The 19,626-nt window shown below is 42.2% G+C and overlaps 1 protein-coding gene across 2 annotated transcripts in view; it reads right to left on the reverse strand.

Moving 5' to 3' along the window:
• grin2ca (glutamate receptor, ionotropic, N-methyl D-aspartate 2Ca) overlaps positions 1-19,626 on the reverse strand; it is a 73,095-nt gene that overhangs the window by 13,350 nt on the left and 40,119 nt on the right. For both annotated transcript variants that reach the window (XM_026163995.1, XM_026163996.1), the window contains 3 exons: positions 16,631-16,745; positions 10,336-10,547; positions 623-791 (listed from right to left, as the gene is read on the reverse strand). In XM_026163995.1, the coding sequence (XP_026019780.1) occupies positions 623-791; positions 10,336-10,547; positions 16,631-16,745 (496 nt within the window). The remainder of the gene's footprint in view (positions 1-622; positions 792-10,335; positions 10,548-16,630; positions 16,746-19,626) is intronic.

Below are 19,626 nucleotides of genomic sequence, written 5' to 3' on the forward strand. Positions count from 1 at the left end.
CAGTTTCAGACGTGTTTTCTGGGTGACTTTTATCAAGCTCTCTTTATGCCTGCGTTGGTTCACTCCGGGTACTCTGACATCCACAGTCTGAGGACATGCATGTTGGTTAATTGCTAGACGTAGATGCGAATGCAAATTTGAGTGGTTGTCTGTCTCTGTGCATGTCCTTGCGATAGACTGGTGGCCTGTCCAGGGTGTACCCTGCCTCTCACCTTGGCTTACTGTGACCCTGAATTGGTTGTGCGGAACAACCTGGTTGGATAATTTCAGTGTTTTTTATGGATATTGTTGTCACCCTGCCCGGCAGGTGGGCAGCATGGCCTTTAGGAAGGCTTTTCTACACACCGTGGTTGTAATGAGTAGTTATTTGAGTTCCTGTTACCTTCCTATCAAGCAGTCAGGCCTCATCTCGTATAACTCCAGTCCTGTGGGATAGTTTACTCTCTGTAAACCCTAAAGATGGTTTTGTTTAAAAATCCCAGTAGATCAAGTTTCAGTTTCTGAAACATTCAGACCTGGATTTTTATGATGTAGATTTTGTTTCTTGTTTTTTTTATAAAAGAGGGTGAAAAAAAGATTTTGTATCTTGAAACAAAACTAAACTAGCTGCTTTTGCTCATACCTCTCCGATCATCCCGTTCCAGATTCCTCGAACCAGCTTGCCGTGCTTGCCGTTGGTGACCAGGTAGAGGTCGTAGGAGAACTTTATGGTGCGGGACAGTTTCTTCAGGATGTCTATGCAGAAACCTTTACAGCACAGCTTTGTGTATGGCTCAGTGTGGCCTACGATACTGAAAGGGAACGAGAAAGGAAAAAGAGATCGGAACGCTGGGATACTGAATTTTTTTTTAACATGTTTTCTTTGAGAAACTGCAGAAACAAACTATCTAAAACTGGAAGTTTTCTTCTTCTTCCTGTTTTGTAGACCCAACACATAGTCAGGTCATTTTTTACAAATGATTTGAGAAATGAGGAATGATTGACTGGAGTGGGATGAAGAGGTAATGAACAGCCATCGCTTCATCGTCAAAGCTGCGGTGGATGTTGGAGGGAAATTGTGAGCCACTCTACAGGCGTGCACATGATGTCTTGGTCCCAACAGATGGATGAACAGCTGGGTGGAACAAAACAATACATACAGACATAGTTAATGACACACAAACAATAGCAGACACTCATTGGAGGATTATCTGGGCTGAATGATGGCGTTTTTGTGGGATGGGATGCTAAGGATATGGCGATACGTTGGTAAGGTTTATGGTGAGGAGGGCCGTTGCCTGTGGTTCCATCAGTCAGTCTTTCAAGTTCACCAGTAAAACAAACTGGTTGGAATGAACTGTGTATTAGTTTCTGTTTAAATGCCTTGTGAAAATCCCTGCCACTCTTAGGCTCAGTCACTTCGGTAATGAAGATAAACTTTAATGCGTTTGTCACACAGTGCTGCTCTAACAGCGTAACGACTGCCTCTTTCTGTGTTAGAACAGCATATAAAACGTAGCATTAAGGCTGGCAGGCGGCCACGTTTCTCCCCAATCGTTTCATCTTTTATTATTCAACTACCGCTGCAAAGCTTTTAATGCTGCATTAAAAATGCTATATTGTTCCTTGCAGCCATATCTTCTTCAGACTCATGCATACAACAGTTTGTCCTCTGACCCGGGCTGATTGTCTCTGCTACAGTTTTAATGAAATATACCGGTGTAGTAGCGAGCACAAACCCAGCTGTCTGGGCCACAAAACAGACACAGCATGCCTTCTTAAATATTCTGCTGATCTTCAGACAGAGCAGGCAGCAGAAGCCCAGTGGACAGTTTCAGGCTTTGCATACTAAGTAAAATGGGCTGACGTAAGGTTTGAAATCAATTCTCCTTCTGCTTATCAGCAGGATTATGAGGAACGTGGCGATGAAAATGCCCTTCAGTTTCACACTAAGAAGATGACAGCAGCGATGTGAGCCAGGGAGAAGGACGGGAACACAAAGTCCCGTCTTGTAAAACACTTTGCTGTGATTTGGAGAAAAATGTGTCAGGGAGTCTGCATTCCTCTCTCCCTCCCTGTGCTGCGAACTTGGATCAGAATGTAAATATGAAGGCTTATTTCTGAGCGATTTTATTTACATAAAGCTATTAATTTAATGACTTTTGATTTTCTCCGTAGCGGTCACTGTCTATCACTCACAGGTAGGTTTTGTCCTGTCCAAGTCCAGCCTCAGAGAAAGTTACTCAGACACAGAAACATTGTGCAGTCTGATCCTGACAGTTAAAACATAATGTGTGGCGCTTATTTAAATTTGTACATTTTTAGTGATTTGTATTCAGAAGTTTAAGCTGCGTTTGAAGATTAATTATCAAGAATCTCGACTTTAAAGCAGATTATGTTCCTGTTTAAGACACAAATCAAATCAAACGTTCTGAATCTACACTGAAAATGGTGAAATGACACGTAAAGGATCAGGATACAGTGCAGTGGTGGTGTCGGTGACCAGTGTTGGTCAAGTTACTTGAAAAAAATAATTAGTTACTGATTACTTCTCCAAAAAAGTATACCTGTTTACTGATTACTTATTTCCAAAAGTAATTAGTTACTTAGTTACTTTTCAAAAACATGATGCACAACCTGAAAACGTAATAAAGCAATAAACCTTTCAGCCCAATGCTATTTTATGCATAATCCATCACATAAAACTGAATCAAATGGAAAGCCTCTTTTTAAATGATTGGTTTTAATCTTTTATCTTTATGCACATTGCATCAAGCAAAAATTAAATTAAATGCAACAGTCTGTGACTGGAAGAAATGTGTTTAACATTTAAACCTATTTCCTACATATTCCAGTATATAAAATAAAATAATGTTTTGTGTTTACACTCTTTCAAATAGATGCAAGTAAAACACAGCAAAAAATAAATAAAATCAAAGATTCAGCAGCTCTGAGTCCTGTCGCTCTTAAATCTGTTGTCACCTGTTCAGCAGGAGTGCGGCGGGTGGAGGTTTGCCCACAGCAGTCATGTCAGTGGGAGGATCCGGGGGTGTCCCTGTGAATGTCACATTCCCGTGGCAGCGCGCTCGGTGCTCAGATTTGAAGTTTAATTTTTTGCTGTAGAAAGAAGTTTCTTCCAACGCAGAGTGAACAGCGCACGCTAATGTTTTCGTCACTTTTAAATATATTTTAAATAAATATAAATACGTCCACGCTTTAAACGCTGCCTGGTCGTACTCTCCCCTGCACTCCATGTTATCCATGTTGATCTGCACACGTCTGCCGCTGCCACAGACGTGTGCAGCGCTTACGTCATTGTCATGAGACACTCTCACAAACAAAACCACGACGGTTTATAGCGCCGTAACGCAGCGTGCTTACGGGGAAGTAACAATAATCTAATCGCTGTTTTTGCAATAGTAATTCCTTACATTACTTATTTCTTGAAGTAAGTCATCAGTTTACACCCATCTCTGTTAGTGACAAAACTGCAAACTGGTTATTACCCATCCACATGACCTGTTATCTTCAGTTTCACTGGACGCTTGGAGGCCTGATCATGCCAGCACTGTTTGCATCCATCCATCCATTTTCTCCCACTTATTCAGAAGAAAATAACACGTAACTTGTGTTGCTAATTTTATTATTTACCTAGACTAACTGCTGCTAAATAAGCTACATAAAATGACCCCAACTGGTGAAGTCGTTTTCCACTCAACAGTTTTGTAATCCAGTCGTCTAAATTCCCAATCCGGATCTCTCCTGACGACCTGTTTCATCCACATTTTTCTGTTTTGTGGGTGTAAATCTGCCTGCCTTTGTTGTGCCCTTATTGATGTAAAAACTCAAAAACCAAGTGCTTGCTAAACTAGTGGTGCGAGGATATTAGAAGAAAAAGATGAAGTCAAACTAAGACGAATGAATGTTGAAGGGTTTGCTGATGCCGCTGTGCTCGCTAACAGGATTTTCCTGGATCCTTTATTATTGTGCGTGTTTGATAGTGCTTCTGAAAAAGAGGCATTTGTGAAAAAGTTGCCAACAATTGAGTCACAGTTGTGTGGGTAGGATCTGTTTCTAATTGTTCTGAGTGAAACTGGCCGTATGGGAGATAATTTCCGAGAAACTTGATCCATTTTGTGTTATTTGGTGTTGGAGAATGTGGCGTTCTACCATCAAATGATTATTTCCTTCAGTGAGCAATCCCGTATGGTGCATGAGGTGGGCAGTGTGAGATAATGTGGCTGCAAAGTAGTGAGCCATGGGTGCAATGCAGAGAGCACTAATGACACATCACCCCTAACCTCCCCCAGACCTTCAGTCTAATGGACTCTGCACCCACACATCAGGACGGGGAGTCAATGAGACGAAAAGGCGAGGCTGCGAGGAGGAGCAGAGCCACGACAAACAGAAACAAACAAACACTTTAGAGGGAAACGAGGCTGCCACAGTACACCCCGAGTAAACACAGCGCTCCCAACATCCCTCGTCTCACCAGCTGCCAGGGTTCAGGGCTGGGCCTTAAATCAGCTGCCAGTCGCATTAAAATGGGTCTTTGGGAATCATTGCGTGTGTGTGTGTGTGTCTGTGTGAGAGAGAGAGACAGAGGTAGTTTATTCCTTGTGGACATTCTTGGAATATTGTTTTGATGGTGCTCTATGGATGGTGACAGTATGTGCCATTTTTTCCCCGTGTGCACGTTCATTTCCATCCGTATCCCCTTCTTGGGAAAATTAAACTCATCACTCTCATTGAGAACCTCTTCAAGTCTTCACCTCTTAAAGGAGCTGTAAATTTGCACCAGGTGATTTTTTTTCTCTTAAATATTGGGCTAAATTAGATTAGTTTGCAGAGCTTTTGGTGATGCTGAATCTGCTTTTTTGAGGAAACAGGACAAAATATCTGAGGATTTGTGAAGTGAGATAATGGAGAGGAAAGAACAGACAGAAACATGTCCATGCTCGGTTTTTCCCCACACACAGACTTTTACATACAGTATATGTGGAGGTTTAATCGGTTTACTAATGGACTGTCCCCTCACTTATATTTTTAAAAGTTTAACCAGTTAGCCCGGCACTTCCTGTCTCATTGGCATCCTGGTGAGCACATCCTGTGACAGTGTCACTGTCTTTGACTCCACCTGGCAGCAGAATTAACAGAATCCGCATCTATGGAAAACACCGGTGCACAATTATTGTATAGTTGTTGTTTAAATTTCCAGATTAATAGTGGAAGATTTTAAGTGCAGATTATTGTTGTTTTCTGCATTTTTAATGTAATTTTTTACATTAAAATGTAAATGTCTTTTTTTCTGTAGGGGGATCAGTGGGGATTGGTGGAAACTAATAGTAAAGATAGAGAGAGGAGAAACACGGCAGCAGTTTTCCAGCTGAAATTGATTTTGGGGGATGATGAAACACAGCGGTTTTAGGTGTAGGTGATCTTTAAACAGCCTGATACACCCATTCATGAACCAGGCTGCCTGTCATTTGTACACATGGATTTGCTGACCATTCCGCTGGAACTGTAACACTTCCAACATGGAAGTCGGACAGCTGCAGCTGAGTCAGGAAGCCTCACTAAGTGCACATCGATCCTCTTCTAACATCTTTATTTTCCCGTGTCCCGCCCAAAAAATCTGTTTTTGAAGCACTGATTGGTTAATAGCCACCTTATGAACCTTTAATAAAGAGAATAAATGGTAAATGGCCTGTATTTATATAGCGCTTTACTAGTCCCTAAGGACCCCAAAGCGCTTTACATATCCAGTCATCCACACATTCACACACTGGTGATGGCAGCTACATTGTAGCCACAGCCACCCTGGGGCGCACTGACAGAGGCGAGGCTGCCGAACACTGGTGCCACCGGGCCCTCTGACCACCACCAGTAGGCAACGGGTGAAGTGTCTTGCCCAAGGCCACAACGACGGAGACTGTCCGAGCCGGGGCTCGAACCAGCAACCTTCCGATTACAAGGCGAACGCCCAACTCTTGAGCCACGATCGCCATAATAATGATGATAGTAATCTGAAGACAACAATAAGACATAATTGATATATCCCAGAAGTTGGGAAATTGCATCACAGCAGTCGACACATAAATAAATAACAGAGTATAGTTTGATACAGTTTATCACCTGCTGAAGGTGCAGAAGCAGCAAAGCAAACTTTGAAAAAACGCTTGTACTTTTAAGGAGCTTGGAAAGAAAGCGACTGGACCTTTTACCTCTCATCTGACAAGTTTCTTCTTCACTCTTATTTTTAATTCCTTTACGTCTGTACCTCAAGTTATTTTGCCTTTACTGAAATGTCTTTTAGGCTTATTGGACAGTACTTTGAAATAGCCTTTCACTTTATGAATACACCTGCATTACCCTCCCCAAAAATTCGATTATGGTTGGGGTTCCCTGTGGAGTGAGCGAGCTCTAATCTGTTTTATATCACTGAATAGATAAAGGTGCTTTATGGACTCGTGGGCCACAAAAGGAAACAAACAGAAAATCACGTATTGAGATGCAGCGATGAAACGAGCCTTCCGCTTTTTAGAGTTCATTAAGTTGTAGAAAAACAAACGTGATTGTCATTTAATATCCTAAATTTGGAGTTTTTGGAGCTTTTTTAATGAAGGTGGAGGATTAAGGAAGCAGGTCAGGTTTCCTGGTGGTCTTTGGGGGTTTTTACCTTTCAGTAAGACATCTCAACAACCTCATGGGGCAGCTCTGTTCATGACAAGGACTCCTACTGTGACTGAGCAGTGAGCTGGTAAACACACTGTATATATGAGGGAGTGCTGAGACTACACTATCCTCTGAGACCATCAATATGTAAATTTACTTAGTGCAACTTTCTAGTACTGCGTATAGATCGTTTGGCTCTCAGGCTCCGGGAGCGCATCTGCTGCTGCACTCAGTCTCAGCTTTAATGAAATCATCTTATCATCTAACTCCCATCGAATGCAGCTAATGTGTGATGACATTATCTTCTCAGGTCAATACTACCCTTCACCAGGGCATTAACTCTGAATTAGTCTTTGCCAGAGTGCTTTGAGGTAGAACCAGCTCCCTGCTGTTCAAAGACAGCGAGGAAGCGAGATTTTTCTGATCCGACAGGAGAACGTGCGCGACTCAAAAGGAAGAGCTCGTGGTAACTGCTGCGAGCTGCTTTTGCCAAGTCCTGACAAACGCCGGTGTCTGTTTGTCAGGCCTCTCTGAGGACGCGTGAGTGAATCACACAGATGGTCTGCTTGGCAAGCTGCGTGCATGGCCCAGGGGTTGAGGGATTGAAACGGAGAATCTGCATGACCAGTGGCTTCTCATTTAGAAAGCACTGACATGGGTCTGAGTTGTAATCATGTTTAGTGCTGAAGGGGAATTTGGAACTGTTGTCGAGATTCAGATAAAGAAAGATGGTGCTTTCAAGAGGCTGAGGGGGAAATTGGCCGACCACTATCGGGAATGCATATTAAAATGTGTGTAACCTGCAAGTTCTAAAAGTGTTTTCTCATACAGAGAAGTGTATGAAAATAAGTTAACTCCAGTTGGTCAGTATTTTACACAGATGTAGATTTTCTGTTTGAGGGGTTAGAGATTATACACACGTAAATACATGTGTGTCAGAGAGGACCGAACAATGCAATCAGCTGAGGATATCTGTGGAGAAGCAGCTCTCCTCCACAATCCTCCACAATCTCAGACTGCAGGTGCTGACTGTAGTCCTCGCTCTGCTCTGCAGCCTCGATGTTTAATTGCATTATGGATTTATTCTTCTAGGCTAGGCGGTAAAATCTCAGATCAGTCTAACTCTAGACTTATTTATTCCAAATAAATCCTTTCCACGTATAAATATATTCCTGCATAGTTTTGTAGCTGAAGTGGACATCTGATAGTTTAGGTCAGGGATGATGAACTCCAGGCCTCAAGGGCCAGTGTCCTGCAGGTTTTAGATCTCACCTAAATCAAATGATTAGTTCATTACCAGGCCTCTGGAGAACTTCAAGACACGTTGAAGAGGTCATTTAGCCATTTAAATCAGCTGTGATGGATCAAAGACACATCACACGTCACAATGATGGCTACATTGTTGCCATTCCCTTTCCAAATACTCCATGAATATAAGCGCATGCTGCTTTGCTCTGTCTTTTGTTAGTGTTGCAAAGGGATTACTTTTGAATTGGCAGAACAGGCAATCTGAAGACATCACTCAGGTGGCCACTCTCACCAGTCTCTGACAATTCAGACTAAATGAATGATAAATAAAACCTATAGATGAAGTCCTCAGTGTGTCTGTACTCAAGGATCCATCACAGTCCATCTAGTCACCCTTCATTGGTGCCGGATGCTTCGTTGGACCCCTCTTTGCCTCCGTCTTCTTTTTCCTTGGATTTTTGTTCGGCTCTGTGAAAACGTTTCATTGTTTGACAAGAGGAATTACGCTCTTTCTGTACTGGCAGGATGATTTGGTCAGCATGAGCGATTAAGCACTCCAGCGCTTCATAACACTGAAGGGACGTGATCTTCATCTTCCATCCCCTTCATGTCGTTAACGCCATTGTCAGTAATGGATAATAGCCTGTGCTTCTCCCCCCCCACTAATGAACACCAATATCAGTCTCTAGGTGTTCGGGATTGATGACATGGCCTAATCGTCCCATCTAATTGATACCCCTCCATGCAGCGCGTACATTTCCCTGATTGGGTCACAGAGTGATCTCCGGGATATTGCACTCTGGCCAAGCAGCCTAATGAGCATCTCACCATTGAGTGATAAGAAGTCATGCATGCGCTAATGGCAGAGGAAGAGTCTCTTAATCTCACACCTAATGGCACTCTCAAGTTAGTCACAGAATCAATTAAAATGGGCACGTTAACATGTGAGTGTGCATGTGGGACTGTGCGGTAAAGTGGGTTCACATAAGACGTGTGTGTGGCTGAGATGATCAACACATGTTGAAATGACCTGACCAGCTCTTGCCGTATATTCAGGGAGACCAAATGGCACCTGAAGATAAAGACACAACAGCAGCTGCCTAGCAAATTGATAACAAACCAACAGCATGTTTAAAAAGCATGTTAGCGCTTTGAGTTGAAACCCTCATGTAAGAACCGGTCCATTTATCTCTTTCTAGTAATAAACATGTGGAGTCACCGATGACTTCTACACAAGATCAAAGTTAACGAGCTCAAATCTGTACAAGGGAATGAAAATATAAACCTTGTCTTGGACTTTATTTTAGACGTTTTCACCTTCATCCTGCCAACATATTTAACATACATGGAGTAGAATAATTTACTGTAAGAATCAAAGTTGCCCAAAATTGTAGGTGGAATTGCCCATAAAGAAACAGAAAACATTTAATATACAGCACTGTGCAAAGTTTTTAGGCTGGTGTGAAAAAATGCTGTAGACAAAGAAAGTTTTCAGAAGTGTAAATGATCGTTTATTGGCCCCAAATGTTTTCTGCAGCAGGACAACGACCCCGACCGTACAGCCAAAGTCATTAAGAACTATCTACAGCATAAAGAAGAACAAGTAGTACTGAAAGTGATGGTACGGCCCCCACAGAGCCCTGATCTCAACATCATCGAGTGTGTCAGGATTACATGACATCCACAGAAGATCTGTGGTTAGTTCTCCAAGATGTCTGGAACAAGCTACCAGCCGAGTTCCTTCAAAAACTGTGTGCAAGTGTACCTAGAAGAAGGCAAAGGGTGGTCACAGCAAACATTTCTCTTTTGTTCATTCGCTGCATTTTGTTGATTGATGAAAATAAATGATTAACACTTTGTTTACAGCATTTTTTCCTCACCTGCATAAATCTTTTGCACAGTGCTGTCTGTGGCATCGTTAGAAGGAAGCCAATTGTATAAAAAATAAAATCGGGAAGATAAATAAAAAAATCTGTAAAGTATGATATTGTTCTCTGCACAGACCCCAGTCGACGGGGTGACGACTAAAGTACAAATTGACTTCAGCTAATTAAAATGTATTTCACATGTAACTTTGCCATAAGGCCAAGGTTAAACTTGGCTGTTAGCTTAATGCGCTCTGCAAGCTGTTGTCCGAACTCGTACTCTGTTGGTCAGCGATATTCTTATTACAAACTCCATTCCCCATCTGCTACATTAGCCTCCTGTCCCAGTGGTTACACCCTGTAGTGTTTGGAGTAATTGGCTTGCAAAACAACTGAATGTGAAATGTGTAATTAATCAACTTATGATATGTGATGCTATTCATCTGATTTTCAGCTTTTAACTCCACCCTGTGAGCGTTAATTAGGATAGCACTGAAAATGCAACATCTGTCTCGTCAGCAGGAAAAATGAAAGATTTAATAGGAATCTTTGGAGCCACTTCACTTACGTCTCGGTCTTATTGGACTGTCGTCGGCAGGGCACGGTGTTGCTAACACAGGTACCAGTCACGGGGTCCACTGCCTCCACAATGACAAAGGGCCGCTCCTCCAGTGTGGCCACTGTGAGGTGCCTGTAATCTGACACGGGCTCTAAGTAGCTGCCAAACCGCGGCCAGACGGGGTATCTCATCTGCAGGATCCCCATTTCATAGGTGCCCACCTGAAGGTACAGAGAGAGGAGGGGAGTGGATTAATGCGAAGCAGTGAAAAATCCCTGCACCAAACTCCAGATGGCTTCTGTGGTTCTGATTTGTTACAGCAGCGAGGCACAGAAATAAACATGGATTTGGGGGAACAGCCACATAAATAAACTCCAGAGGATCCTGGAAATCTGTTTAGCCGAGCCACAAAACTACATAAAAATAATTGTATAATATTGAGAAAATAAGCCCCTCATGCATGAGGACAGAAGTGCGTAACCCCGTCTATCTCAGTCTCCACTCTTAATACACTTGTCCTCAATCCTCTAACTGTATGTGCTGTTTTGACATGTTGCGATTTGAGCGTCTGGTCCCGGCGCAGAGAGCAGAGTTTTAGTTCCTGGACAGTTTAGAGGAAATTGATTTTTTTGTCACTGGGGATGTAGAGAGCACAATTATACATCTAATGCAATGAAAGCAATTCCACCCCCGCTTTATTACCAGGGAGCTAATTTTAATTGGATGTTGTGGGGAAATGAGCATTCACGAGCAAGCTGAATACATAATAAAGATCAGAAATTAAACATTTCAGCCTCACTTATTTAAAGAAGCCGTGACCTGTTCAGCTCCACTGATTGGCCCTTCTGACTCACCCTCCTTTAATCAGCCTCACAAATAAGGAGTGAATGTTGCGTTGGACCGGTTGGTCCCAGTGTACCACAAACACTGACACGTCAGATTGATTTTTAAATGCTGTTTTTCGTGCCACAGTGTAGTAAATGAATGGCAAACAGACTTTCACAGTTTCACAGGTACAAGCAGCTGCAGTTAGTTTACTCCCAGAGAAGCATGACCTTTCTGAGAGTTGGACCAGAAACCCAAATGTAAACAGGTGCTACTTTAAAACATTTTAAACATCCATCCATCCATTTTTCCCTCTCTCCCTCCCAGCTGTCATTGGACCAGAGTACACACCGTGGCCAGTGTAGAGGATCAGCAGTGGTGAAATATTTCCGTTTCACTCTGGCAATATGAAAACATGAAGAATTAGTCAAGTCCAGAAACACCAGCTTTCAATCCAGAGCACGTTCTACGTCTGCTAAATTGTAGTGTGGCTCCCTGTCTCGTTTGCAACAGTTTTGGCTAAAACCTTTGAAGAATATTCTATCCTAGCGTCAAACAGAAAACAACAACGACATTAATCTGCCCTCTCGCTCATTTGAACAGGGATTGCTGCAGATTCACAGAGAAGATGGCAGCGCAGACAAATCTGGTAACAAACTCGGCACCAGTGCGGAGTCATCTGGCAAACTCCAGCATTGCAAACACATGCAGGTCCTGGTAGATTTGGCAACAAATGATGTTCAGAAGCAGAGACAAAGTCATACACAAAACTGAACATGGTCATTAAGATTTGTTCTGAAAGTGCTACATGCAACTTTTCCCAGTGTTTGAGCAGATTGACTTGGAAAGTGAGACCTTTCCCAACATTCTTGCTTCGGTGAAAATCCAAAGTGAGCAACAATAAATTACCGGGAGGTAGAAATGGAGTCCATTACTCACTAATTAAACGAATGACTGCCTCCCAGCACAACACAGACTCCAGCACAAATGCTACAAGGAGGTCAAAATGAAAACTGATGTGGCTTCAGGTTAATGGCTAATGACGTTGTTAGCAGGCAAGTGAGCTAAGGTTAGTGAAACTCAGCAACGCCCAGTGCTAGGCGTGCAAATCCATCTCCTGTTGCAAAACACTGACTTGTGTGGATGTGGTCGGCTAACCAGACAGACCAGAGTCATCATCCAGCCCTCACAGACCCTGGTCTGGATGATCACATCTCAAATACAAAGGACCAAGTGAAAGAAAATGACCAACAAGACAAGTTTTGATCTGTTTAAACAAAGCAGCGGCTTTGAAGGATGTTTCTTTGTCGCGATGAATGATTTTCCTGCCCCCTTATGACTCAGTTACTCTAGACCAGGGGTGTCCAACTCCAGGCCTCAAGGGCCAGTGTCCTGCAGGTTTTAGATCTCACCCTGGGTCAACACACCTGAATCACATGATTAGTTCATTACCTGGCTCTGGAGAACTTCAAGAGATGTTGAGGAGATAATTTAGCCATTTAAGTCAGCTGTGATGGATCAAGGAAACGTCTAAAACCTGCAGGACACCGGCCCTCGGGGCCAGGAGTTGGACACCCCCTGCCCTAGACCAATGGCACAAAACAGGACAAATCACATTTGGCCTCTGATAGCGATCTGACTCGAACCTGCAGTCACATTCAGAGACGTTGGCACATGTTTGCAAATTGTTGCTCAATTTGCAGATACTTCACAGTCAGTCTGATCCAGTCTGCACCATGAACACAATCCATCTGCGTTGCGTCTCCTTGCGACATGAAACTCGACTCAACTTTTTGTGGTTCTTACATAAAAGCATTTCTCAGTTAAATCGCAGTCCTTCAGGAGTTATGTCACTATTTGTGGAGGAGTTATTGAATTTCTGGACTCTTTGCCACTTTATGTAACTGCCAACTTAATATCATTTAATAATCCAACTAACCGCAGATTGACTCCGTGTTATTGCTTCGAAGACGGCAGCTGACTGCGAACAGTCGCAGACCCGATCACCGTCTTTAAAGCACCCGTTTCAAAGGCAGCGAGACTGTAAAATTATTGCACGTGGTTGCAATTATTTTGTATTTCTGCCAGTTTAAAACAGTAAACCTAATACTTGAGTGTAGGTCAAAGTAGCAATGTATCTCAGTTGTCTCCATCTACATCAATCACCTAGACACATTTTTAAAATAGTCGGCGCCTTTTTGTTTCGTGTAGATGAAACGATTCCACTTGAGTTTTACTTCTGGCAGTGAGGTATTTGGGACAAATGTGAGCTTATTGATATTTAAACAAAATTCTTTCTAGTTCACTTGACTGTGCTTCTGTAAATGTCATCAACTTCCTGGAGAGCTAAAAAAAAGCGCCAGTCTGAACACAATGTTTTTCCTCCCACATAATCTCTGCTGTTTATGCAGGAAGGGGGGCAATCCTATCTCATCATGCCAGTCAGTAAAGCCTGTCACAGTGAAATGGAAAAAAACTGAATGTCGACAGAAAAGTGCAAATATCTCAGGTCTCCCTGGACCTCACGGTTATTCTTCTTTCCTGCCAGTCATATCGATCAGTCCACTGTTATAGTATCATCCCACTCTTGGGCATTTAGTCACTCAGAATTTCAATTTACAAGAGAACGTACTGAGATGAGTGAAACAAAAAAAGAAACTCTTTTGCCTGTGGCTGCTTAGACTGTGAAATCTTCATTGTTCATTCATCTGAGACATCGGTAAAAAGACGTTTGTGTTTCACGCAGCACCTAAGCAAGAATAAGGAATGGGAAACTTAATTTATAGCAAACACTGTCATGAGAGTTTTAATTCTATTATTAATTGTCTGGAAAGAGAACTGGTTGTTTATATCACAGAAAATCTGTCGGGAAAGTGCAACTGGATCCATCTTTCCAGTTAAATCCTTTTCAGTGGTGAGGTTCTACTTTCAGGGTTTGTAAGTGTTGCATGCAGCTAAAAAATTGCAGATAACGGCAATGACAGGAACACTTCTCGTCATTCTCAGGGCCCTTTTCTTTCCGTCTCCACTTTCTTTTGTCATGCTCTCTCTCTCACTCTCTCTCTTTCTCTTTCCAAATGACTTTGAGTTGTATATCTGTGGAAACAGCTGAACAATGACTCTTGGCAAGTTCCATATTAGGCCTGGCCGATAAGAGCGTTGTAGTGATGTAGGGTTTTTTTAATAAGTTAAAAAAATATGAGGCGTGTAATGCCAGGCAGCAGCCTAAAAACTGTGAGGCTGCTTGTACAGAGATGATGTATGAATGTAACAGGCCGGCTGCCTCTGCATGTGTACAATACAAAGGCTGGTAAAAAGGAAATCAAAAGGTGGAATTGATTTTCAGCTTTCAGAGAATAGAGGCAACAGAAAGTGGAGCACACGAAATGGATTGCCTCACACTTCTTAGACAAATTTTTGTGAAATGAGTGCAGTGTTGTTCTTCCAGGGAACGGGAGAAATGTATTTTTCCTCCCCAGAAAGGTTTATGTAAAGGTCAGCACGCTAGGAATGAGCAGTGCTGGAGTCGGGGGGTGATTGGGAGGACACATGCAAGTCTGTCGCCCACATTTCATATTTTATGTGAAAGTGTTTCTGAGTCAATACGACTAACGTCTTATGCTAAACTCAGCTGAGCTGCTTGTCACATGACCTATCCAGTTCCTGTTAACATCAGTGAATTCAATTTAGATTCAGTCTTCTATTGTTAGCATTGTGTTTACATATTAGAGGAGACAGAGTTACACTTCCAGGAAGTTTTCTGTTGGTCGTTACTTTAAAAAAAAAAGAGAAAAGAGCATGGAACGATTTGGAAAAAGTAGTCGGACACCGCGATGTGACTAAAATTATTGCAGCTGTGTGCTGTGAACTTGTGATCTCATTTTCTCGTTGCTATGCAGAAGGGGCACCAGGTCTAGCTGCTAACTTCAAAGTGACTTTGGTCCATCAAGACGGGAATAAATAGGCAATAAAATAGAGTCGGTTTGCTATGAGTCTGCTGTCAGTTTGTGATTGAATTGGGTCACGTCGACAGTTACTTGCAATCTGTTTGTGAGATGGAGATCAACTGTGATAAAATCTAAAAACATCACAACTCCGTTGCCTTCTACACAGACAGAAATGGACATTAAACATAAATTTATTAGCTGCTTGCATTCAGAGTATCGCCACAAACTCGCCAAAACAGAAATTCCTCCACAAATCGTGATCCTGTTTCCAAAGATAAATGGTGATTAAAGATAATATACCAGATAATCTCCAGATCTAGTTTTTAAATGTGCAAATTGCTGCTTTTTCTTAAATATTCATATATATTTTGAATGTGCACAATCCACAGTTAGTTGCGCTGGAGGTACATCAGCTGATCTCAATAGCAGACCAGATCAGCGTCCAGTCGGCTGATCTCACAGGCTGTCCTGTTTAGGCTGCTCTAACTTTCCTACAGTTGGTTTGTGCTTGCAAGCCACTTTGTAACCCACTTACAACCCGGCAGCTCCTTCCATGTGTTGCCTCACTTAATCAGTGTCGTGTGCGCTGTTCTGTGCTGGGTTTGTTTGATGGAAATATGAAGCTATCCCACCAATTATTAAATTTTTCTTTCGACTATACTGATCCAGACTAAAACAGTTTTAGGTCTCTACACTCTAGAAGCTTTACTTCTACTAGAGTCATCACAGAATTTTATTCAACCGTAATGATTTTAAATTATTTTCTGATTGTTTTTTTTTACAGTTGATTAATTGGAATTGATTGACTGTTAACATTTGATTGTCTCATGTACACAAAAGTCATTTAGACAACAGTCAAAAGTCAATAGTGTTTGGTGTAGTGTTGAATGATGCACAAAACTGCTTCAGTCTCCTTCCATATCCACAAATTGTTTGTTTACGTTGCCATTACAGCTTCCCATTTTCTCACAGTCCCAATAACATATTGGAAGTTACAGGAAGTAACATCTTAAAACATTAAAATCACATAATTAGCTTTGAACTGCTGGTGTCTCTTCATTTTGTGCATAATGTGAAATTAAGCACTTTCTGTTGAACCTGATGAGGAAGTGAACTCCCTCCAGTCTAGTGTTACATCAGATTCACCCTCTGGTTCAATGAATGTTTCGATCTCAATGAGGCAGCTTGCTGAAGCAAAGTTTCCCGAGTGTGTGGGTTTTACTTTAATATCCTTCGAAGAAGTGTAGGGTGGGATCAGTGGGGGAGGGGTGTGAATGTGCTGCGTGTGATTAGGAGGCGATCCTTCATTATTTCATTGGTATCAGTGGAGCTTTGATTCCGCTAACTAGTCTATACAAAGAGACCGGCGATGTATGAAATCACTCTGCTGTTAGCATGCAGAGAAAGACATCAGTGTCCTGTAAACACTCCTCATTGTGTGAGCTCAACTGTTAGTTTATCCACTCAGAAATAATCAGACACACATTTAAAAAGCCATTTGGTGTGAAGTCGAGCAGCTGCCGTCATCTTACCTTGTCCCACTGTCGCTCTCTGTCCAGAGTGATGATTATCATGGCTGGATTCACCAGGTAACCATGAGTGTTGAAGGAGAAGTCATTGTGTTCCCATGTTACATTCAACATGTGCCTGAAACAGAAATCCCAGAACAAGATGATCAGTGAGTTGAACTTGTAATATGTTTGTGCAGTTGTAACATTTTTTTACAGCATTTAAACATGTATGTGTGTAACAATATAACAAGACATAAAAATAAAATTGCTACAGAAGCCGTGTTTTTAAATCACATCTTAAAACATATTTACCTTGGCTTTCAGCACAGCAGGACTTGTTGATGACTTTTAATGTTGCTTATTAATTACATTATTTTTATTTTTAAGATATTCTATATGCAATTTTCTCTTTGTTTTATATTTGTAGCACTTTGGCCAACGTTGTTGGATGTAAAGTGCGTTATAAATAAAGATGCTAAAAAAATGAATTCACATGTGGTGCCAACTAACTGCCACCTTATAACCACAACTGTGCAGCAGTCGAACAGTTCCCAGTGGATCCACAGTTTTTGAGATGTCTTCCAATGCTACAGCGACCCAGACTAAGTGTCGCTCTTGGTGAAGAACTTACTCTGCAAGACCAAAGTGAATGTTATTAACTGGCTGAAGACCAAGGTACATGCTAATGGATAAAACTCAAATGAGAATTTGCAGGATCCTGAGAGATTTGTTAAAGAGGAATGGGCTGACATTGTTCAGGAGGTACATGTGACAGTTGCTGAAAACTATAATACTTGGCAAAAAAGTCAACTGGGTGGTGTTAATTTTCACCCTGATACTTTTTTTTTTTTACCCCGTCAGGTGTAGAAGGGTGGTTAAACGTAAACATGCTACAAGAATGAAAGAGTTTGAATTCTTTGATTTAACAAATCATCTGACCTGAGAGGCAGGGATAAAGTAATGTTTGACATCTGTTGCTTGCCAAGATAATTGCCAATAATTTTACTGTTGATTGACTCAGTGATTAATAAACCAGTTATTTTAGTCCTAACTCTCAGGTGTAGGAGGAGCTTACATGTACTTTTTGGGATTATTAAACCCTTTGAATGGGTAATCTGAGAACGCCAGCGACAATGGTTCCCTGCTCCTTCGGCTTCCACATCCTCTGTCACATTAGACCTGTGGTGCTGCTTTCTCACACTCCAGCAGAGGTGACGAAGGCCCGCTGAGAGGAGAACAGGTCTATGCGAAAAGCCTCTTTAATCTGGTATCGTGCAATAATCTCATTAACAGGTGAGCCGACTCATTATCAAAAGCCTGTTTCCAACTCCAGCGATGTGTGGAGGAATCTGGGAGGAGAGGCCGTCGTTCGTGTTTGATCTGGCTGGAAACACGAGGTGACAGAAGTGCTTTGTTCTCTCTCGCCGACCTTCACGTTACTGCCGCTATTCAAATCATGCCTGCTGGGTTTAGCGAGTTTAAACGGACGGGTTTGTACATTATCAAAGCCTGTTCTCAATTTTCCGCTCTTTTATGGACGGTTTGGGTTTACAAAAGGAAAATTTGTCCCCCCCAAGGCTCTGAAGACTCTGTAAGATAAACGACTTCTGACATGAGAGGGAGAGAGTGATGTTTCATAATGCAAGGCGAGTGTCTGGTGACGCTTGTGTCCCGTTCGGTGCCCCATGGTGACCATCTAAACCTGCACATATAAACATTTACACGCAAAACGCCCTCAGTCTCTCCCTGAATGACCTTGGCTTACATGAGCCAAAAGCTGTTGCTGGGGCAGTTTTTTTCCTAGCGCTACCCTTTTGCTGATTAAAACATTTTCCCAATAAAATAGGATTTCCTGTGTGCTCAACGGCACAGATGGTGTCAGATTACTCTTTTGGTGATGCGAAACCACGCCCCTTACCCGTCGTTACCAACACCCTGCCCGCCAACTAAATTACCCTGCGGCCTCCAGGAGATACAGCATAGCGCTCAGTGCTGGAGAGACGAGGAGATAGATGGCAGCGGGGCAGAGGACACAGTTTGGGAGAGTGACAGTCGCCATAAAATGTGCTCCACAGCATCAAACAGATGGGCAGTCATGAATAAATAAGTGGTTGTTGACCTCAATCTTGCCATGTCTCACAGATGTAAGACGGAGCCATTACCGTTCTTATCTTTGATATATCAAAAATGAAAGAATACTCACTGTGTGATCTCTGACCACCAGGGAGCAATTTAACCTAATTTATTATAATAACTCCAAATATTGACTTCTCTGTGAAATATCGTCACTGCTTCGAATCAGTGGCAGAGCTCAACTCCACCCAAAATAAATACAGAAATAAGTAAAAAATATAGACATAGGAAGAGTGAGCAAGCAGGTTTTTTTCTATCTGCAACATAAAAATGATAAAATGGTATAAAAGACGATAAATGTCGGTGTGTTAAAGTGTTAATTTGTTTGTCCTGAAGACGTCTCGCAGTTGTTTGAGCTCCTCTTGTGCAGCTGCTGTAACAGCTGGTACATTTTTGAGTGCGTTTCCAAAACTCTGGGGTTCAATTTAAATTTAAAGCGCTGTCCTTAGAGTCTAGTGTCCAATTAAACACGACAAGCTAGACATTATAAAGTACAGAGTTCATATCTCATGCTCACAATCAGCTCCATTAACGTCAAACTGCGGCACTCGCAGCATTTACGAGGACTGGCCCGGTAACCAGTTTTTCCCAGTGGAGAAACTCGTGTTCAGCGTTTATCTGCCAGCAAGTTTAAACAATAACCACTCTGAGTTTTATGAAACTTGGTAGAGAGGGGAAGCACGGGCAAGCTCGACTCTGGCACCTCTGTGTGCACCTTTTAGTTTCTAAATGTGAGATACAGTCATAAAAGAGACGTTTCATAGGTCTCTCTGCAGTCCACCCCTGCGTTCAGTAGCTTGTAGAACCACCACGTGAACAATGCGAGGCTCTGCGTCTCTCTAGAATCTGCTATTTAGTGGTTTTTAATGTACTTTTGAATTCTA

Source organism: Astatotilapia calliptera, chromosome 4 (genome assembly GCF_900246225.1).
Source record: "Astatotilapia calliptera chromosome 4, fAstCal1.2, whole genome shotgun sequence".
Taxonomy (NCBI): Eukaryota; Metazoa; Chordata; class Actinopteri; order Cichliformes; family Cichlidae; genus Astatotilapia; species Astatotilapia calliptera.